The following is an 18,601-nucleotide window of genomic DNA, read 5'->3' on the forward strand; positions in this document are numbered from 1 at the left end:
GCGCCAGGGAGACCGCGTCATGGCGGCGGCGCTGAGGCGGACGCGTAATGGCGGCCGCAGCGCTGAGGAGGCGGTGTCATGGCGGCGGCGCTGAGGCGGCCGCACGATGATGTCGCGATACAGGCGGAAGCCGCTGCCCCCCACCGCTCTGGAGCTGTGAGTGGCCGCCGCCGGGCCGGGTCCCCGCGGAGGGCTGGGGGCGGCGGGGCCGTAGCTGGGGCTGGGGAGAGGGGATGGGGCCAGTCCTATGGGGTGACCGGGACAGGCGGCACCCCTGTGAGGCGTTTGTACCCGTCGTGGGCAACGTATTTAGTCGCCGACATACGATGCGGAACGTGGTTAAATCTCGAGTTTAATGTCTTTGAGCCGAAAGTGAGCTGAGGGAGGGGCTCCTTCGCTTACAGCTCCCTCAGCCGATGCTCGGGATACTTCTGTTGGCTCTCCTCCCGCTGCTGGGACTTTGCCCATCTCTCTTTCCAGGCTCCTAAACTTCATCAAAGTGATAAGCTAGCAAATAACTGCTCCTAATTTGCTTAGTTTGGAGGCCACGCTTGTTCTGCCTGATCACAAGTCCCCTTTGGGGACAACAACATGATAGCTGCTTGTAGAGAGCTGCATCAGGATTTACGACAGCGCTTTATGTTTAATGGAAGACACAGATTTTTAAGCAAATACCTTTTAACTCCGTGTTTAGCCTAGACTTAGTTTTGGTATCTTAATTATAAAGCCTTGGTAACCTGAATTGCCCTAATAATAATAAATGGTTCAGGTATGCAAATCAGTGCATTCCTCGAAAAGCAGAAAGCCATGTAAAACTTGGGAGCTGTGTAGATATTTATTCTTGTCAGTAACATCAAGTTCTGCTCTTTCTTTTAGACAAGGACTTACAAAAGATGCCTTGCGGCATCATCCGCTGCCGGATCCACAAGATGAGGGGCGCCCAGCCACACCCACGTTGGAAAACTACGGAGAGATCTCAAGGTATTTGTCATACCAGAAAACGGATCTTTGTCTGAAGACAGTGAAAAAACAATACCCTTTGTGTCGAGCTATATTTACAGAAGTAATACATTCGGTACTCCTAGGCTTTACCTCAGAACTGTAGCATTTCAGAACATGTTCTTTCCATTTTGGACATCATAATAAGTGTGTAGCCATGTTTTGTTCCCATTTCGTAAATAGCCAGGGTCATGTAATTTTATGACAGAAGCAAGTGGAAAAAAGGGAAAAATAATTCCTGAGCAGTGTAGAATTGGAACTAGAAATAGTATTCAACTTAACTACAGTAACTTGGGGAAAACTGATGTTCTCCTTGACCCCTAGATGTCCTACATCATTGAGGTTATTAGGAGTTAGCGTTAATACAATTACTTGTGTACTGTGGCTTCTGCTTAAATGCCGCTAAAGTAAACATTAACCCTATGAAAACTCTCTTAGAGAAGGATTTCTAGGAACTATTCTGATTTTGTTTTTGTACAGAATGATAAGACTGTTTAACTGCTTTTTTGTCATTGTGATGTTGTTGCTTTTTATTCCTTTTTTTGCCTCAACGTGTGCATTTCAGTGAGTCCGAAATCTCGAAGGAATCAGATTACCCTCCTGTTACTCCAGCCGATCGTGGGAGTTCATGGTCTGCTAGTCAGAGTTATGCAGGAACCTCCACCGAAGACAGCTCGATCTTCTCTTGGGGCTATGATGTGAGTAGAAGATAATCGTGCAAACCAAATCTACCACTGTGAGTAAAAAGATATTTGAAATATGATTGTAAATACATTTCACAATAAAAACAAGGGCCAGATCTGTAAATAGATTAAAAACATCCTGTTGACTTTTTCCCTATCCTTCCATACTCTCAGAACAAAACTAGGTTCATGTTATTCAGTTAATATTCTACATTCCCAATCTAATAGAGGAATGCAAATTATAATAATTATTCAAGACAGTCGTGTAAGAACTCCATTGTTAGAAAGCTGTACGAATCAAGAGGCGGGCAAAATGGCCTGGAAATACAAATCGCTTAGTGCATAAATGTATGTATACAACATAATAAATACTGTTATTGTGGAATCCAAAACATAAGCGGATGACTTGCAGATACTTGGTGTGAGTTTACCAAACTTCATTTTGTTGAAAACTTCTGGAACCTTGTATGCTTCTTAAAATGGAGTAAGCCTCCAAGAGGTTATTTTTGCTACTTTTTTTTTTTTTTAATTCCCCATCTGCCAAAACAAAGCATGCTATTGCCTTCTGTGAGATGGAGATGGGTACTGTTTAGATTTAAAATACTCAGGAATGAGCCCCATTTTCTAGCTACATGAGAACACGTGAGGTTCTGAGCATCCTTCACTTCCCCAGTGTTGCAGACCAGTCTGCATCGTGTTTTGTTTTATTGTTTTCTGTGGTCATTATGAACAACAAATTTTCCATTTCATTAAAATGTTGCTGAGAATTATCCTTCCTGTTTTGGTTTATATTATGTAAATTACTATGCTTTTAATATAATAATATAGACATTTCAAAACATTTTATTAGCTTTTGTGTCACTGTAAGCTTATTATGTGGCTGTCATGAGTCCTAACAGCAGCCTGCCGTATCTCTAGGGGTAAGATTATTTAATGTCTTTCTATGCAAAAGACTGTATTAATCAGACTTGCTAAGCTTTAAACAAACAGACGTCTTTTTCAACATAAAAAAAAAAAGAGTTAAATCTTCCAAATGCTATTCACTAAGTCTTTATTGGATAACTTTCCTTTCTAGGAATTTGATAAAGCTGCCACGCAACAAGTTCAGCACATGTTCAGACAAATTGATGAGCTGCTCTATGAACAGAAAGAAAATGTACACGTTGAGGGACTGCAGGAAGAATGCCAGCAGTGGACATCCAACTTTCCTCATCTCAGGTATTTTATTAATAGGCTAATGTCATTACTGTCACAGATTTATAATGGGGTAGGGCTGGTAACAACTGCTTTTAAAACAACATTAAGAGCAGGGTGGTTTTATGCAATTATATAGTACATAGGGATAAAAAGGTCACTCTGTTAGTATGCCTGCCATTGTCATTAATAAACAGTACACTATCTTAATTTGGTTCCTTGCCAGGGGATTATTGCTACTTGCAACTGAGTTAACCTTAATGTAACAAAATTTTCTTTGAAAAGATGTATGTTATAGCTAAAACCCAGGAGCTTAAAAATAATTTTAAAAAATCCTACTACCTCGCTCAGCCAGTCCTTAAGGCTATCTGGAAGCTTCAATTTGAAATCTTCATTACATATACTTGAACAGTTTTGTCCATATTCAAAAGTTTTACAATTAGCAGGGCCTGAAAAGACAAGCAAAATTTTCTTAATGGATTTAACAGACTTGAAGCAACCTGTAGTAGGAAAAACTAAAACCACACTTAACTATTCCCAAGAAAACTGCAGAGCTTCCCAGTGGAATTTGTAGGATTTCTTGCTGTGTGTTTTTACACGCTGAAAGAATCTTACTTTGTGTTTTCTGATGTATTTATCCTTTGCTTTTGCCCTGGCAGGATTGTGGGGAAGCAGATAGTGATCCCCACAGATGAAGGGTATGGATGGTATTCGAGTTCACCTTCTGCCAGTTTAGGTTCATCGGGTGTAAGTTCATCACAAGAAAAAGATTCTAATGAGTAAGTATCAGCAGTTGGTCCAGGCTTTACAAAGGTGTGAAGGTAATTTTTTTCTCAGTGGACTGCAGCAATTGGCTTCTTAAACTGTGAGCAATATGTGAAGATTTAACTTTTTTTGTTAGGCTGAACTTTGAACATAGCATACGTTATTTTCTTTTCCTTTTTGACTGAAAAAAGTACGTTCAGAATAGCAAGACCATCTAGGTGTCCTTGTTTCTCACTGCAGTAAACCAGTCACTAAGCAGAAATACCTTTTGTTACTGCTGACTTCTAAAAGGATATGTATGTATGTATTATATATGTATATGTTGTAGCTGGTTTTATTGTTAATCACGTGCTAAATGCGTGCAGTACTTTAAAAATACAAAATAGTACATTAGTGCTGCTTAATTTTTTATTTTAAAATGTTTTAGAGGCTTTTAATTTTATTTTTTTTCATTAGCTTTTATTGCTTGCCTGAAGTTTCAGGTTCCTTAGCAAGAATTTAAAATATCCAAACCAAAAGAATTTTTACTGTAATGCATAAATTTGTTGGCTCTCCAATACCTGGCCTTACCTACCACATTGTCTCTCAGTCTCTTGGCTCACCAAATGCTGCTATCAGAAGTGGAATAACAACTTCTTTTCATTTCTGCTTTCTGAAAACTGTCGCCTGTTCAGATTTAGTGTTTTTGGCAAGAAGGTGCCTCTTTCTGTTACTCCTGTTCACAAAAAGGCCGACCGTTCCAAGTCTCCGACCTTGTGTTCTCCAGAGAGCGAAGAAGGTGAAGATGGAATAATTGTCTCTGAAGGTGTAATGGAGGAATACTTAGCATTTGACTGCAGAGATGTGTAAGTATTGAGCATAAGATAGTACCAGTGTCCCAGAATTTTTGCTCTTAAGGCTTACGTATTTGGTTTTGCTGTTGATTCGTAAAGTATTTTATGATATTTTTAATTATTGTTTTCCTCTAGAGAACTTTCAGAAGCCTGAGGTTGGCAGGGCACTGGGAATTTTCTTTATCCATCTCCTAGAACAATTTATTTTGCTATATTTTTCTAAAATTTCCATAGTTTCTCATACTAGCCATTTTTATTCCTGGTTTAAACAGTTCATTCCATCATAACTAAGAACCTACTACACATTGGCATATTTAAAACTTGTTTAAATGCTATTTATTTGTTCTACTAAGTCAAATTCATTGTTGTTTGTCACGCACTAGCAGCGTGCTTCTCTGCTTTGAACTGCAGTGTACAGATAAGCATTTTGGGTGGGATTTTGTACCTTTACAGTTTTTCAGTGGTAATTTAAGAATCAGTGTGGATTTGATGCTTGCCAAGAAAACATTATTGCTATTTTTTATCTTAAGAAGAAAGGATTAAGGGTGACGTAAAGACGATTCTTTTTGCTACTTTATTCAGCCGAACAATATGAACATATGGCCTGGGTAGGAAGTCTGGATGATGTCAGCTGCTAAATACTTAACTGATTTTAATAAATAAAGCCTCTTAGCTGCATGGATCGTGAAATTCAAACTGGTAGGTGTCATTCTTTGACCAGGCCAGAGAGACATTATTGCAGCAAACAATATTGCTGCCTTTATAAAATTTTGGTAAAATATATTATAGCTTCTTCTAGTGGTATCTCCTTTATTTCAAGGTCTGTAGCTTTTTGATGTTAAGTACTAATTAAAGGAACAGATATAGAAGCCATAACAACTGTGCTCACAACAGTATTTTTTCTTCATTCTATAACTTCGGCAGATGAACATAAAACTATTTCAAGCAGTCGTCTTCTAGGTTTTAAACTTCAAAATACCTCTTGCAATTGTGGAGGAGTCTTTGGCCAAGGTCCATTGCAGCTGTGAATTAACTGTTTTTGTTTCCTTTTTTTCCTCTTTCTGATTATGTCTAATTGTCTACAACTGAATTAAGCCCTTGCCCTGAGCACCTCCTGGATGTTAAAGCAGCAGGCTGAGAGTGGTATTAAATAGTCAGGAGTAGTAATATTCCTCTCTGTCTTCAGAATTCTGTAGTGAAATGGAGCCTAACAATGGGATGAACAAATATCCCTGTAACTGCTAACATTTATTTTTAAATGGGACTTTTATCTCCTTTGTAAATTATTTATTATTCATCAAGTATCATTTTTAGTGAGTCTGTATGGGGAAACCAAGGTGTTCAGTTGATAAAGCAATTGTCTCAGTCATTTCTCATTTAGGTCAGTGGTGGATTCTGTAAGATACGAGAGTTCCAGTAAGTATTCCAGAAATACTGGAAAAAATTGCTTCTTCAAGTCATTTGATGTTACTATTCATTGTTCTGTTGGCTCTCAGAGAACAATATTATGTGCTAAATATGAAATTTCTCCTGAAGTAATGTCTTCAATCTGTTTGGCCAGCTGCCTTGACCTATTTCAATTTTAGAGGAAACAGCAGAAATACAGCCTTAGCTAATGTGTTAATCCTATTAAATAATTGCAACAAAATTGCAGGAGATATATACAATTTTATATATATATATATATATATATATGCAATGAGGAGATATATACCGTGTTTATGGTACATATAATGCTCACGTTTCTACAGGGAGGAGGAATTGCATGAGAGGAAAATGGGACTCTCTTCTGACAGACGGAAACTAGGGTTTCCTCCTATCTCTCCGTATTCCTGCATGAAGGATTCTGTGCTCACGTTTGTGTTTGATGATGTGTGGAGTGAAGTCCTAGGCTGCATGGAAGAGTTAATCCGCAGATGCTGGGAAGGATCAGCCTCTGGTAAGGATCACAGTTAAACTGAAGATAGAAAAGGGGATTTCAGTTACTCAGTTTCGAAAGGATGCAACGGGAGAGAGATGCATTTGGGAATCAGCTCTTCAGGGTAAAAAAGGTTGTTTACTTTGCTAGCAGCTTGAGACATGCCGTCAGAAGATTTCACAGAGCTTTGTGTTTAAGAGGACTCCTCTTTAAAACAAAAAAATGAGATTCACAGTACTGTGCACAATACAACACCAATAGTTTGTATTGACAAGGATTCTCTTTCGCTTTGCACAGATGATGAGAAAAACATCATAACAGTAGAAACGATCCGAGCAGGTTCTGGAAGCCCTTTGCAGTTTGATCCTTTGCCAGTGTTGTTGCCTCGCGTGCCACAAACTAAAATACCCTCAATGACATCAAATCTGGTAAGTATTTTAAGTATTTTTAGCCAGCCAGTTTGCATATAGATGAATCAATACAATATTACCTTGAGCAAAGATGCAAGTATGTCAAGGGACTGTTCAGATACAGAACTAGTTTGGATTTTGCATGGATGCTGACTGTCCTTTCTAACCACTTAAGTTCTGCTACTTCTCAGTTGAAAATTTTAATTCCTATTTTTCTCTTTAAAACTTAGTATTTTGTATACATATTGGACTACCACGTGGTGACTGCTCACTAATGATGTGGTTGTTTCTACATCTAGCAGAGTTTGAACTAAATTGTGAGATACAAGATTGTGTGAGAGCCCATTCTCACTAGCTTACTCATTGTTAACTGATGAAGGGAATAAAGAACAAATCTCCGCAAAGTTGTAAGATGGTTGTTTTTTTTCCCCCAGACACTGAATTTGACTTTGTGTGGTCTGCTTTAGATTATATGCTCCTAGAGTGGTGAGCACCAAAGCGTTATCTCTGTTCATTCCATTTTAATTCAACTCTTTCCTTTTTACTTCTTGTTTATTTCTACCCCATGTCTTCCTCCCATTTCTGTTACTGTACATGTAGTGCCCCAAAACCAGATGTGGCCGCAAAACCAAAAAGAGGAAAAAACCACCTCAAGTACGTATGCTGGAGAGATGGAAGCTCTGCTATTTTCTATGTGCTATTGCTATGGTGGGTGGAATTTGATGTTTTTCCAGATCAGTCTGTATTCCAGAAGAGTTTCCAGTTCTGTTCATGGCATAAAAGTCAAAATACGCTGAAAAAAATAGTTTTGTAAAATTCCTGGTTATAACCATTGTTGGAAGACTGTGTCATGAAAATGAGAGGCTCAGTTGGAAAATATTAAATATGACAGCATGGTATGAAACATTTGCTAAGCACCACAATTTGTAGGAAAAATGAAATACTAAGATGCCCATCTTAGATGGCAGAAATAAATCAACTGAGTATTTATCTCAGTGTCCTGAAAGAAATGGGTTCCTTTCCTTCAAAATGATTAGCAAAGACAAACTGTATAAATATGGGCGTATGTCATTACCAAACAGTAATTCATTACTGTTCATTCAAGCAGTATGTATTTTTTTTAATTTTTCAGGTAAATCTCTCTCAAGGCTCAAGTAGCGGCTCTCAACGTAATCTAAACGGCTTGATAGTGATCCATGGGATCCAGTTACAGCAAAGGAATCTGCCTGTAATGGAGAAAACACTGTAAGAGCTATAGATTTTGTCTGTTGTTAAGTAGAGCACTCCCACAGAGAGAGGGATTCAACCCAAAAGAGTGTGAGATCATTTTCTATACTGGAGAACGTAATTCTCTATTATTTTCTTTTTGCTAATATACTTGTCCTATATGAAATGGTATACTTTTGGTAGAGATTTTCTGTATAATTGCTACTGATTTATCTCTTTAGTGAACAGCTGCAGCATTAGTGGTAGCACTGACATCCCAAAAAGAGATGAAGCTGAGAATGATCTGTTCATTTCCTAGAGGTGGAATTCTATTAGATCTAGGCTGTGGGTGTGAAAACTGTTGCAGTGTTTCTTAGTATAGAAGCTATAATTATTCATAGAATATATATGACAACTTCAATCAAAAAAGATCATAATTCAGTTTAAAAAAAAGTGTATTTATATGTAATAGGCTTTTTTTCTTTTCCACTCCCTATCTATTTGAGCTGTAAATTATTTTATGTGGTTATGTGACAAAAACAACAGCACATCATCTGTGTCCACATATAACATTGGTAATGTCACATGCGGATGAGTACAGTGGAAGCAGGGTGGTTATCAGTCATATTAACCCTCTCTTACGGTTCTGTGTCTCTTTTGTTAGGGACCTGGATGACAAACGACCAGGCTCCAGTTCCATCCTCTCAAACAGAACGTGGCCAAATCGTCCCCCTCTGGAGCTCAGTACGTCATCTCTGTCACGGTCCATGAGAAGGCGAAACCCACCACCACATACCCTGCATCCCATCAACACGAGCAACTCTCGTACTGAAACCCCGCGATCTGTGGACGATGTCTTCAGGGGAACTCGCTTGTACGTTTCAAAACCAGTTTCTCACAGCAAATTACCACGTTTAGAGAACCCAGCTTATACAAATAACATTCAGTTAAAGGGAAAGAATGTGAATTCCTTGATTTAATACAAACAAAAAATGTCTAGAATATATTCATTTTCTTTGGTATAAATGATCTTGACTGTATTTAGTTAATCACAGGGATGATATACTCTTAAATAAACATATATGTGTATATATATGTATATGCACACACATTATATGAGCAGCTCCTGTTTTCTAAGCTAGGTGTTCATCTTCAGTTGCTGGGCTGAAATTAGCATTAAGCAATACTTTACCCTAAAGGTTTTTAAAAAAGAGCAGATAATAATGCCACCTCTGTGAATGGGCAGTCGAGATTCTGCCATTGTGCAGTAGCTGCCCAAGAGAACACCTTTATATATAACACCTTCATCCTGCAGTACAGCCACACAGCATGTCCTTTTGAACTGCAGACGATGAGCATTTTTACTACCAACTTGCTTTTATATATCCCCATCACCATGATTGTGATGATTTCTGCTTGGCATTGATCTTCAGACTCACTTTGCCTATCAGCTTAATATTAAACATCCTACAAACTATAAGTTGTTGTTAATAGATTAAATAGATTTCTGCCAAACTTCACCCACTGAACTCCTTTTTTAAAATCTAGTCTCCAATAGTCAGCCCTAATGCGAGCATCTCACCGCAAAACTCTGCATGCATTGCTCTTAGTTGTAACATTTTTAGCTTAAACAAAGCCAAACAAACTGTCAATATTGTATGTTTATGCAATATCAAACATAGAAGCTTAGCTTTTCTTTGTCTTACTGGTGCGTTTCAGTCTGACTGCATATGAGCAGCTGACCTCACCCTCCCCGCTGCCGCTAAGCCGAAATAATCTCCTACCACCCATCAGTACCACCGACGTGGCAGAGCGCGTGGGCACTGCAGGATCCCAGAGGCAAACGGTAATAGGCATAACTATTTAATTTTACTATTGGACAGTCTGAAATTGTAGTTACTGCTGATCCAGTTACCAAACCCCAGAGTTCCAGTTCGTTCGTTGTCTCGTGACAGCAGCTGTAATACATGCACTCAAATTCTGCATCAGATTTGGCCAGCATCATCCTCCAGAGGTGAATTCAGTAACTCCAATTAATGCCACAATTTTCTTCCCGTAAGTAGGTGTAGGATAACTGACTTGGAAAATTAGCTTTAATTCCTAGGGTACTTAATTTAAAAGCACTACTGCAATATGAAGTCATCATAACTTTATCATCCTTCAATGCAGAAATCTCGAGGGAACTCCAGTCGAGCTCACAGTGTAATGACCCACGAAGATAGCCACCAGCAGCAACACGAGAGGCTTTTCTTACCTGATAATTTCTCCAGGCCTAAAACAACCAACGTGTTCTTGGTAAAGCATGGCAAATGATACCAAATCATCCTCATTTACTGAACTAGGTGCTTTGACACTTAGCAGAGAGAAACACTATTTGAGAACCAAATGTCACAGGTGATTGGTGCCATCAAGTTTGTCACGGGGTTAGAAACCCACAGGTTAGCAAAAACATCATTGATTGGCACTTCAAAGAGAGAAATTCACTTTTTGGGGGGACACGGGTCCTACTGTACTGCTCCCAGCCAGCTCCCAACTACACCTATATTCAGCTGGTGGTGCTATACTTTTCTTGAAGTATCCTAAAGAAATTTGAGATGTTTCTGCAATAAGCTAAGCATTACGTTAGGTATAACGTTTAATCTATCACCTGTACTGATACTCTAGCATCTTCTTCGAAAGCTGTGTAAGAATGGTGGGGGTGATAGAGGACGTTTTCAAGCTTTATTGCATGGACTTCAGGAAGTGCTTTCTACAGCTACATTCACAGACAAAAGAGTAGGATAGTCTTAGTTGTTTCCTTGTACAAACATGCTGTTCTATTTATGAGATGTCTAGTCTGTTTCAGTAAAGCGCTTGTTTTAGTTTATTGAACCACCCACTCTGCTGCTGTCTCGTCCTGTCTGTCAAAAGTACTTTTTATCTAAGCTTCCAAAGCTAAAATTTTAACAGCAGCTTTTAAATAGCTGATGGTTTAGTTTCTGCATAAAACTTCAACATCCTTGACTTTAGAGTTACAAAGTTCAAACTTTCTAAAAACCTGCTTTGAAAGAGAACAGTTTTCAGAAGTGGTAAGAGTCCCCCTAAATGCTTGAGTGGTCGTTCTAAGTAAGAGTGTTAGAAAAGTGTATTTTCTACCCCTGAATTTGATTTAACCTTCCTTAAATATGTAAAAGCTCTACTTAAACCTTTAGAACATTTTGCAAATCTGGTATCTCAGGGAATAAGTATATTCAAGTAGTTTTCAGTTGTATTATATTATTGATGTTTGCGGGTTTTTTCATGCAAACATAAGTAACTTGACCTGTCTTTACAGCCGGACCCACAGCGTCGCCGTTCTTGCACTGTTATTGATCACAGTAATCAATCTTGGACAAGCAGAGGATCAACAGATTCAGGTATGCTCATCAGTTATGGCATTTAATGAATTTGAGCAAGAGGTGGGCTTTTTGGGCAGCTGCCTATTTCCTACACTGAGGAAGTTTTTCAAAGTTCAATTTTGCATTTTAACTTTTTGTTACACAAGTTAGCCCTCGTGCCCTGGAACAGCTTTTTGGAATGCCAACATTGTAGCTCTCAGAGGAGTTCACCCCGTTACCCTCAACACAAAGTCAGGTCTCACCTCCGCAGAGTGGGGCATGAGATGCATTTCTGAAAAATAGTTTGTCAAGGAGAGTTGCACTGGAGGTCTCAAATAAGAACAGCATGCTGAAAAGGTAGCATTAAAGCTGCAAAAGTTAATGGAAGCTACAAAGAGTAAGGTAGCAAGCACAGAAGTGATTATTAGAGGAAGGGAGGGGTCTTTTAGCTTGATTAATAGCCGAATGGCCAACCACCACTAATACAAGTGGTACAAGAGCCAGCCTGAGTTTAATAAAGACACTAAACTGAAATAACTTGGTTTTAATCAAGGTAGGAGTGTTCGCTATTAAAATGAGTATCTCCCCCCTCCCTGAACCAGCGTATTTAAATGCAAAATTAGTTTTATGACTGCTGCATTGGCAAAAAAAAAAAATCACTAAAACTTTGTAGATTTGAATACTTCATAGAGAGATGAAGAAACACAGCAGATCCCAGAAATGCAGCAATGATGAAAGCACAGACTTCACCCTGTAGGAAGGACAGTCACGTCTTCTAAAACTTACAATTTCCAGCTGATCATGTTGTTTGATATGTGATTACTTCCCTCTTAAGAAAGCCTCTGGCTAAAAGAAAGCAAAATACCTTGAAAGTTACTTGAATCTTTTTTGAAGTTTAAGTTTTTTGAAGCTACTGATTTACTGACAGATAGCTAGAATAAGAAGCCAAAAAAAACCACCTCATTTTAGCATTAAGATGAAGGAGCTGCATTTGGTACTTAGTTTTAATATCTTCTAGAAATCTAAAAGTTGTACATGATCTCTGTTTATCAGGTCTTCATCCACATGGCTCTGTGAAAGCTCAAAGTCGAAGTGGATCAGTCACAAAAAACAAACATGGGTTCTAACGTGTCATGAAGAAGTGTCCATCCATCCATCTCCAGAAATTCCTGAACCACCTCTCATTCTCAGCAATGTCAGTGTTGTTTACAGAGAGTCTTGAAACACCCTTCTTAGGAATAATCTTATTTTTTATATAAATCTAAGAAGCAACTGCCAAAGATTAGAAGGGATATACTTGCACATTCCATTTTCTACCACTAGGAAAAGCTGTATTCCAGTGGACAGTGAAGCCTAACTCTAGAAAATTTAGCAGATACTCATTGCGGTTTTCCCATTATTTATTACTGTTTTGTGACTGGTTCATGTTGTTACAGGCAGGTACTGCAGGACCTGCTGATTTGTCCATCAGCTCTACAAAAGATCAATCAGGCCTTCCATAGCAGTAGTAATTTAAGTTTTTTAAGCTATGTTTAAAGCTATATTTATATATTCAAAGCAATACTGTATTATCAAAAGCAAGCACTGCATATGATACTGCTTCTATGACTCAATTTACACAAGTTATGAATTCTGTAGTACTCGGGGGCAGATACTAATGCTGTTGCGTAGAAATAAGGTAGCAAAACAGATGAAGAGAACTGACAGCTTTTGGGGTAGCATACCACTGAACCCTCCTGTGTTATATACTTATAGCTCTTCCTCAGTGTCCGAAGAAGGTTTAAGAGGGAAAAAAGGAGTACCTTTATATAAGTCCAGACTGTATCCAAAGAAAGCACAGTCTTCCTGGCAAGATGTTTTATGGTATATTCACAGAACAGGTCAGTCTCCTTTTCTAAAATAAACCTGCAGTTATGTATTTCTGCACTCCACCACAAAGGTCCACAACCCACGGCTGCGACATCGCTCTTAGTAGATGTGCTCTGCACCGTGTGACAGACATGCTAGAGATACCAGCTCCTTGCCCTTGTGGCTCCAAGGAAAACAAAAACATGAAATGGAAACTTTTCAAAATAAATGATTAGTTGAAGGTCTAACTCCCAAGCCAGATTACAAGGGAGTGTAAAGACAAGCTGAGGATAACCACTTGTGTATTTTAACAGCTAGGATACTGCATGAAAAGGGTTGTTCTGTTATAATCCCAGTTAAAAGCACTTTTTCTACATTTCTTTATTGTTAGTATTTTCCAAATTACAATTCATAATGGAAAAAACTTGTCAGAATGCTTTCTGAAGTGGCTCCCCTAATTCTCCACCGTAAGCTATGCAGTCTAGCAAGTGTTAGTTGCACCTGGAGAACAGCTGGTAGTTTTTGATCTGGATTCACGTTCTTCAGTCCAGTTTATTCAAGCATGCTCTGATCGAAAAGAAAGCAAAGCAGAAGTGTGCAAACATAAATAGGATAACTCCTTCCTTTGCATTTCCAGAGGAAAAAAAGCCTTGATCTCAATCTAAATCTCTTAAAATGGATGCTAGAAAGGAGCCTGCAGTCACTAAACCCTTTCAAAAGTTTCTCTAACTGTTGAGGCTATCAGAACACTGTGCAGTGTAGAATTTAGTTATCTCAGCTGGAGATAAGCATCCTGTTTGTACCAGTGCCATTCCTCAGGGACTTAGTTTTCAGTAGCCCTAGTGTGTCAGAGTTACAAAAATACATAAACTTGAACAGACTTCTAGTAATGTAACATAATATTTCATAGGTTAGGGGAGTCAGCGAGTTACAGAAGTGAAAGCAGTCTCTTGTAAGGTAACTTCTGATTTCTGTTCAAATGGCTGACACCAGAGACTTGTCCTGCACTGTTAGATACCTGTTTTGTGTAGCAACAGTTGTGTTCAAGGCCTGTGTGCTAAGCAACACAGTGATCTACTGAACTCTCTCAGAACCAGAATAATGTTTAAAGCAGCTAAGTAAATGGGAACAGAGTTCCCCTTCTACCTCTAGCTTCCCAAGGGAGCCCTGTTAACTTGTTTCTGAATTCTGTCACTGAAGTGATGAGGACCTTCAACTCAGAAGTAAGTGTTCACCTTGTGGCTCTTCAGCCTTTAAGAAATAATCCACAAAATAAAGCCAGCTTTATTCCTTTGAGCTACAGCAAGCTGAAAAGAGTTACCTTCAACTTCATACCCCTCCACAATACATAAAGTGGTTTAAAAAGAGCTGAAATAAAAACCCTTCAGAATATTTCCACGTGTTACAGGAGTACTTCACTTCTGAAGTGACAACTGGTGACAAACACAGTGCACACAAAAACAAGAGGCAGAAGTAACTAACCACTACCATCGTACAGTACCTGGGGTGTGATGCCATTGAAATAACACATGATGCACCTTGAAGTTTTGGAACTCCTTGTCATGGGACATCACAAACCCTAGAAATACACAGAACCAGCCGTGTTCTGTGTCTTTTTAACTTTATTAGATCAGCTCAGCATGTTAGATGTTAGGAAAACTTCTGCAAAGTCACTTACATACTTGTTGCAGCCTCATCTTCTTCTCAAGGCGTCTACTTACAGGCCACTGTCAACCACCAGCACAATTAACACTATAGCTGTAGATGCAGTAGAAGTGCACAGTATTAATTTGACTCAAAATCCTAAGAAGAGTTAATGCAATCAGTTTGTTTTGAGCAATTAGTTAGAAAACAGAGGGCTGGGAAAGCAAGATAGCACAAAATTCTGCAAAATCTTCATTTATTAAATCTGCAGTTTTCAAAAGGATTCTTATAAAACCACTGGAATATCTGAAAAACACCTGATGAGCTGAAGTGCAAAGAACTTTAAAAGCCTCGCAAGGTTTGTTAGAAAAGAAACCCATGAACAACAAAAAGATAAGGTTTAAGTCAGACACCACAGGAACTGTTGCGGAGGACTCTGAAGGTGCAGGATTACATTGTTTCCCCATCAGCAGCACTGATGCCCCCCCAAGTGTTCGGAGGGAACATGTTTCAATGCGACTTTAATAAACAGACAGGCATCCCAACCATCTTATCGCTTCCTTGCTGTAACAAAACTATTAGCCAAGAATCTGATCGTAACTAAAAAGCACCAAAGAATGTTCAACAGCAGCACCAGAATGCTTTGTCATTCACGATGCATTCTGCGCCCTACTTCCAAGTCACAGCAAGTTGGTGCACGCGCTCTGAAACAGTAGTCCAGAAAACCTTTGAAATTCTCCCAAATCCACATGTTTCCATACAAAATAATACCTCACATTTCAGCCTACGTAGTCCTTTATTTCTTTCCTTTCTTGGCTGCAGTCTTCCTTCCTCCCTTTTTAGGATTGTTCCCATATTTTGCTTCCAGATGGGACAAAAGGTCATCCATTTCCTTTTTACGATCTTTATTTCTGCTCTGGGGGAGGGAAAAAAACACAAACCTTTTATTACTGCTCAACACAGATTATTCTAATGAAGTTAGATAGCTACATAAAACTCTGGAATGTACTAAGCAGGGAATACAGGCTACAGAAGGTGTAGTTCTGTTAAGCAAAAGCCTATTGTATCCTTTGGGCTCTATACCTGACTTCTGCAAGTATCAAAACAGAGGTAAATAACGCCATAAAAATACACAACTTAAGGCTAGGAAAAGCAAAGCAATTTCTAGTTTAAACCCCAAACTCAAATACAATTTGAGGAATGGTTAAATGTCAAATCCTAGGAATCCCACTGGACATGAAGAAAGGCAAAACTGAAAACCAAAACCTAAACAGAATGTTTCTTTCCTCATTCCTCAAAATGTCAAAGCAGAATAGCAAGACTGATTAACTTTTGAAACCTTGTGGAATCCCCCAGAAAGAAAAAAAGCATTAACATTCCCTGTCTAACCACCTAAAAGTAGAAGTTAAATATTTTGATTGTGTATGCAGTAAAGATGAGCACATTAAAATAACTTAGTTAATTTTTAAAAAGATGCAGATAATAAAATCCATACCATCCTCTTGCCTATTAAATGAAGTATGTAGTTAGCATTAGGTCACATTTTAACCTCAGGAAGCTAAGAAGAGTTGCAAAGATCCAAACTGTAAAGATGCTCAGGGAAAACACAGATATAAGCCAGTACCACAAGTATCTTCAACAGATGCTAAAAGCCTTACTTGAATCAGCGCTTTCAAGTCATCTTCTCCATCACCAAGGCCCAGTTCTTGTTTAGACTTTTCTGCCTCTCTTGCTTCTTTTTCTGCCTGAAGTAGCAAATTAGCTTTTAGGAAAGTATTTTGCATGTTATTTGAGTAGTTAAAATAGTTGCTGAACACTTGATTCTGCATCTGTATACAAATAGCCACAAGTAAACACAGTTTCCAAGTTAGGCCACAGATCAAAGAGCCTGTTCTGGTTCCCCGATTGGGTAGAGCGAGGCAGGTTTTTTTTGCTGTTTCACAGAGCTGAACACGATGAGATCCCCATCCCCATCCCTTCCCCCCCCCGGGGCTCCCCCCGTGCCCCTCTTCTTTTGTCCTAGCAGCCATTACATGTTCTTTAAGTTGAAGGTTACTGTCACATGCACATATTGTACAAAGTGCCAAAAAATTAAAAATAATAAAAAAAACAACACAGTAGGTTGGAGAAGAGGTTCATTTATCCAGAATGTTATTTCACACTTGCCAATAGGCACGCATATTGTATTTCTGCCATGTACTCATCTGAACTCCAGCAACTTGCAGCTTTATAAATGAATGCAGGGACACACTAAACTGTAATAAGCCATAGTGAAAGATGCTGAAATAGAAGGAGGAAGTAGTAGGCAACAGCCTGTCACTACTCAAAAACCTTTCACAGCAATCTGACTGAAATTAGTGGAAACAGTATTTTTGGAGGGGAGTTGGGAAACACAGGTGACTTGTGGTGGTCAAAGATGCTGAGCAAGATCTGTAACCCAGCAATCCTGTGGCAAACATCTGTCTTAAAAACAATTTCATTTATTTCCACCCAGGGAGAATAAAAGCTTATCATATACAACGTTTCCTTGTGATTGATACTCACCCGCCTTTTTCTTGCCATGACTTTCTGCTTAGACTCTTTGACAAAAGCTTTGTAGGATGGGACTTCTTTGCAGTCAATGGCTTTTTCTATGATTTTCCTTATTCTCGGTTCATCCGTATAGTCCACACACAGCACGGACTCCATTATTTTATCCATGTCACCCTCAAAATCCACGTACGCTGCTTTGATATCTGCTAGCTCCTGCTCCGAATCTTTGTAGGTCTTCTCAAAATCCTCAATATCTTTCACGGTGATCTGAAGGAGAGAGGGGAGGTATTCACAAGATCTACGGCTCAGTAGGAAACAAAACAAAAAAATACAGCAAGCAAAGCGGCACTTTAGCTTAAAACACGAGGGGTTTTATGCTGAGGGAGGGTGTGCGCGCCGCTGCTGACCTTCTTGAAGAGCAGCCGCCAGTACTCCTGCCAGTCCCGCTCGGCCCTCAGCGCCTCGCCCTCCTCGTCCACCGTGCCCTGCTCGTCGTACAGGGCGCGCTGCTCCGCGTCGCTCAGCACGGCGTAGGCCTTGCCCAGGATCTGCGGGGACAGCCGGTCCGTCAGTCGGTCGGTCAGTCGGTCGGTCAGTCGGTCTGTGGGGCAGACCGCCCCGCGCTCACCTGGAACCGCCGCGTCGCCTCCTCCTTCTCCTCGGGCGGGACTCGGTCGGGGTGGACGCGGAGCGAGGCGCGGTGGTAGCCGCGGCGGATCTCCTCGGGCGAGGCCCCGCGGCGGACGCCCAGGGCTCGGTACAGGTCGGCGGCGCCGAAGGCGGCCTCGCACTGCTCCAGCAGCCCCATCGCGGCGCCGCCGCCCTCAGCCCGCCGCCCGCGGCCGCGCATGCGCCGGGCGGGCAGGAGGGCGGGCAGGAGGGCGGCGCTGAGGGGAGCGGCGGGAAGCTGAGGGGGATCGGCCGGGCTGAGGGGGGCAGCCCCGAGCCGCAGCCAAAGGACGCCCCCTCGAGGCCCTCGCTTCCCCTCGGGAGGCCGGGAAGGGAGCTCTGAGTAACAAACAGCGCTGTGACCTCAGGGCGCGGAGGTTCGGTTCTCCCGCCCAGGGGAAAGCAACGCGTCAGGTACACCTGCCGCTAGGGATTTATAATAAAAAGGGACTCTGCGTAACTCTTCTCTTCCCCGTGGTAAACTCCGCTGCCCCTTGTTGAACTCTTAACTCCCCCTTAGTAAACTTGCTGTTTGCAAGTTCTC

The 18,601-nt window shown here is 40.3% G+C and overlaps 2 protein-coding genes across 5 annotated transcripts; one reads left to right on the plus strand and one right to left on the minus strand.

The window, feature by feature from the left end:
- Nucleotides 1-16: 16 nt before the first annotated feature.
- On the plus strand, nucleotides 17-17,373 carry FAM149B1 (family with sequence similarity 149 member B1). 3 transcript variants are annotated; one of them, XM_083844274.1, is made up of 15 exons: nucleotides 17-156; nucleotides 877-981; nucleotides 1,565-1,697; nucleotides 2,758-2,900; nucleotides 3,536-3,655; nucleotides 4,316-4,486; nucleotides 6,226-6,413; nucleotides 6,690-6,820; nucleotides 7,403-7,510; nucleotides 7,935-8,047; nucleotides 8,673-8,882; nucleotides 9,728-9,854; nucleotides 10,178-10,303; nucleotides 11,322-11,403; nucleotides 12,418-17,373. In XM_083844274.1, the coding sequence occupies exons 1-15, from the start codon at nucleotides 107-109 to the stop codon at nucleotides 12,489-12,491; spliced, it is 1,881 nt and encodes a 626-aa protein (XP_083700400.1). In that variant the 5' UTR covers nucleotides 17-106; the 3' UTR covers nucleotides 12,492-17,373. The 3 variants fall into 3 exon arrangements, with proteins under 3 accessions (XP_083700400.1, XP_083700401.1, XP_083700402.1); XM_083844275.1 differs by having other exon boundaries at nucleotides 7,403-7,456; XM_083844276.1 differs by lacking the exon at nucleotides 7,403-7,510.
- DNAJC9 (DnaJ heat shock protein family (Hsp40) member C9) lies at nucleotides 12,601-18,256 on the minus strand. Of its 2 annotated transcripts, XR_014586770.1 has the most exons (6): nucleotides 18,017-18,256; nucleotides 17,796-17,936; nucleotides 17,401-17,655; nucleotides 16,515-16,601; nucleotides 14,891-15,772; nucleotides 12,601-13,779 (listed from the first exon to the last, which is right to left on the minus strand). XR_014586770.1 is itself a non-coding variant. In XM_083844284.1 (5 exons), the coding sequence occupies exons 1-5, from the start codon at nucleotides 18,236-18,238 to the stop codon at nucleotides 15,653-15,655; spliced, it is 825 nt and encodes a 274-aa protein (XP_083700410.1). In that variant the 5' UTR covers nucleotides 18,239-18,256; the 3' UTR covers nucleotides 12,601-15,652. The 2 variants fall into 2 exon arrangements, 1 of the variants encoding a protein (XP_083700410.1); XM_083844284.1 differs by having other exon boundaries at nucleotides 12,601-15,772.
- Between the last annotated feature and the right edge of the window lie 345 nt (nucleotides 18,257-18,601).

The sequence above is a fragment of the Anser anser genome, assembly GCF_964211835.1.
Source record: "Anser anser genome assembly, chromosome: 7".
Classification (NCBI taxonomy): domain Eukaryota; kingdom Metazoa; phylum Chordata; class Aves; order Anseriformes; family Anatidae; genus Anser; species Anser anser.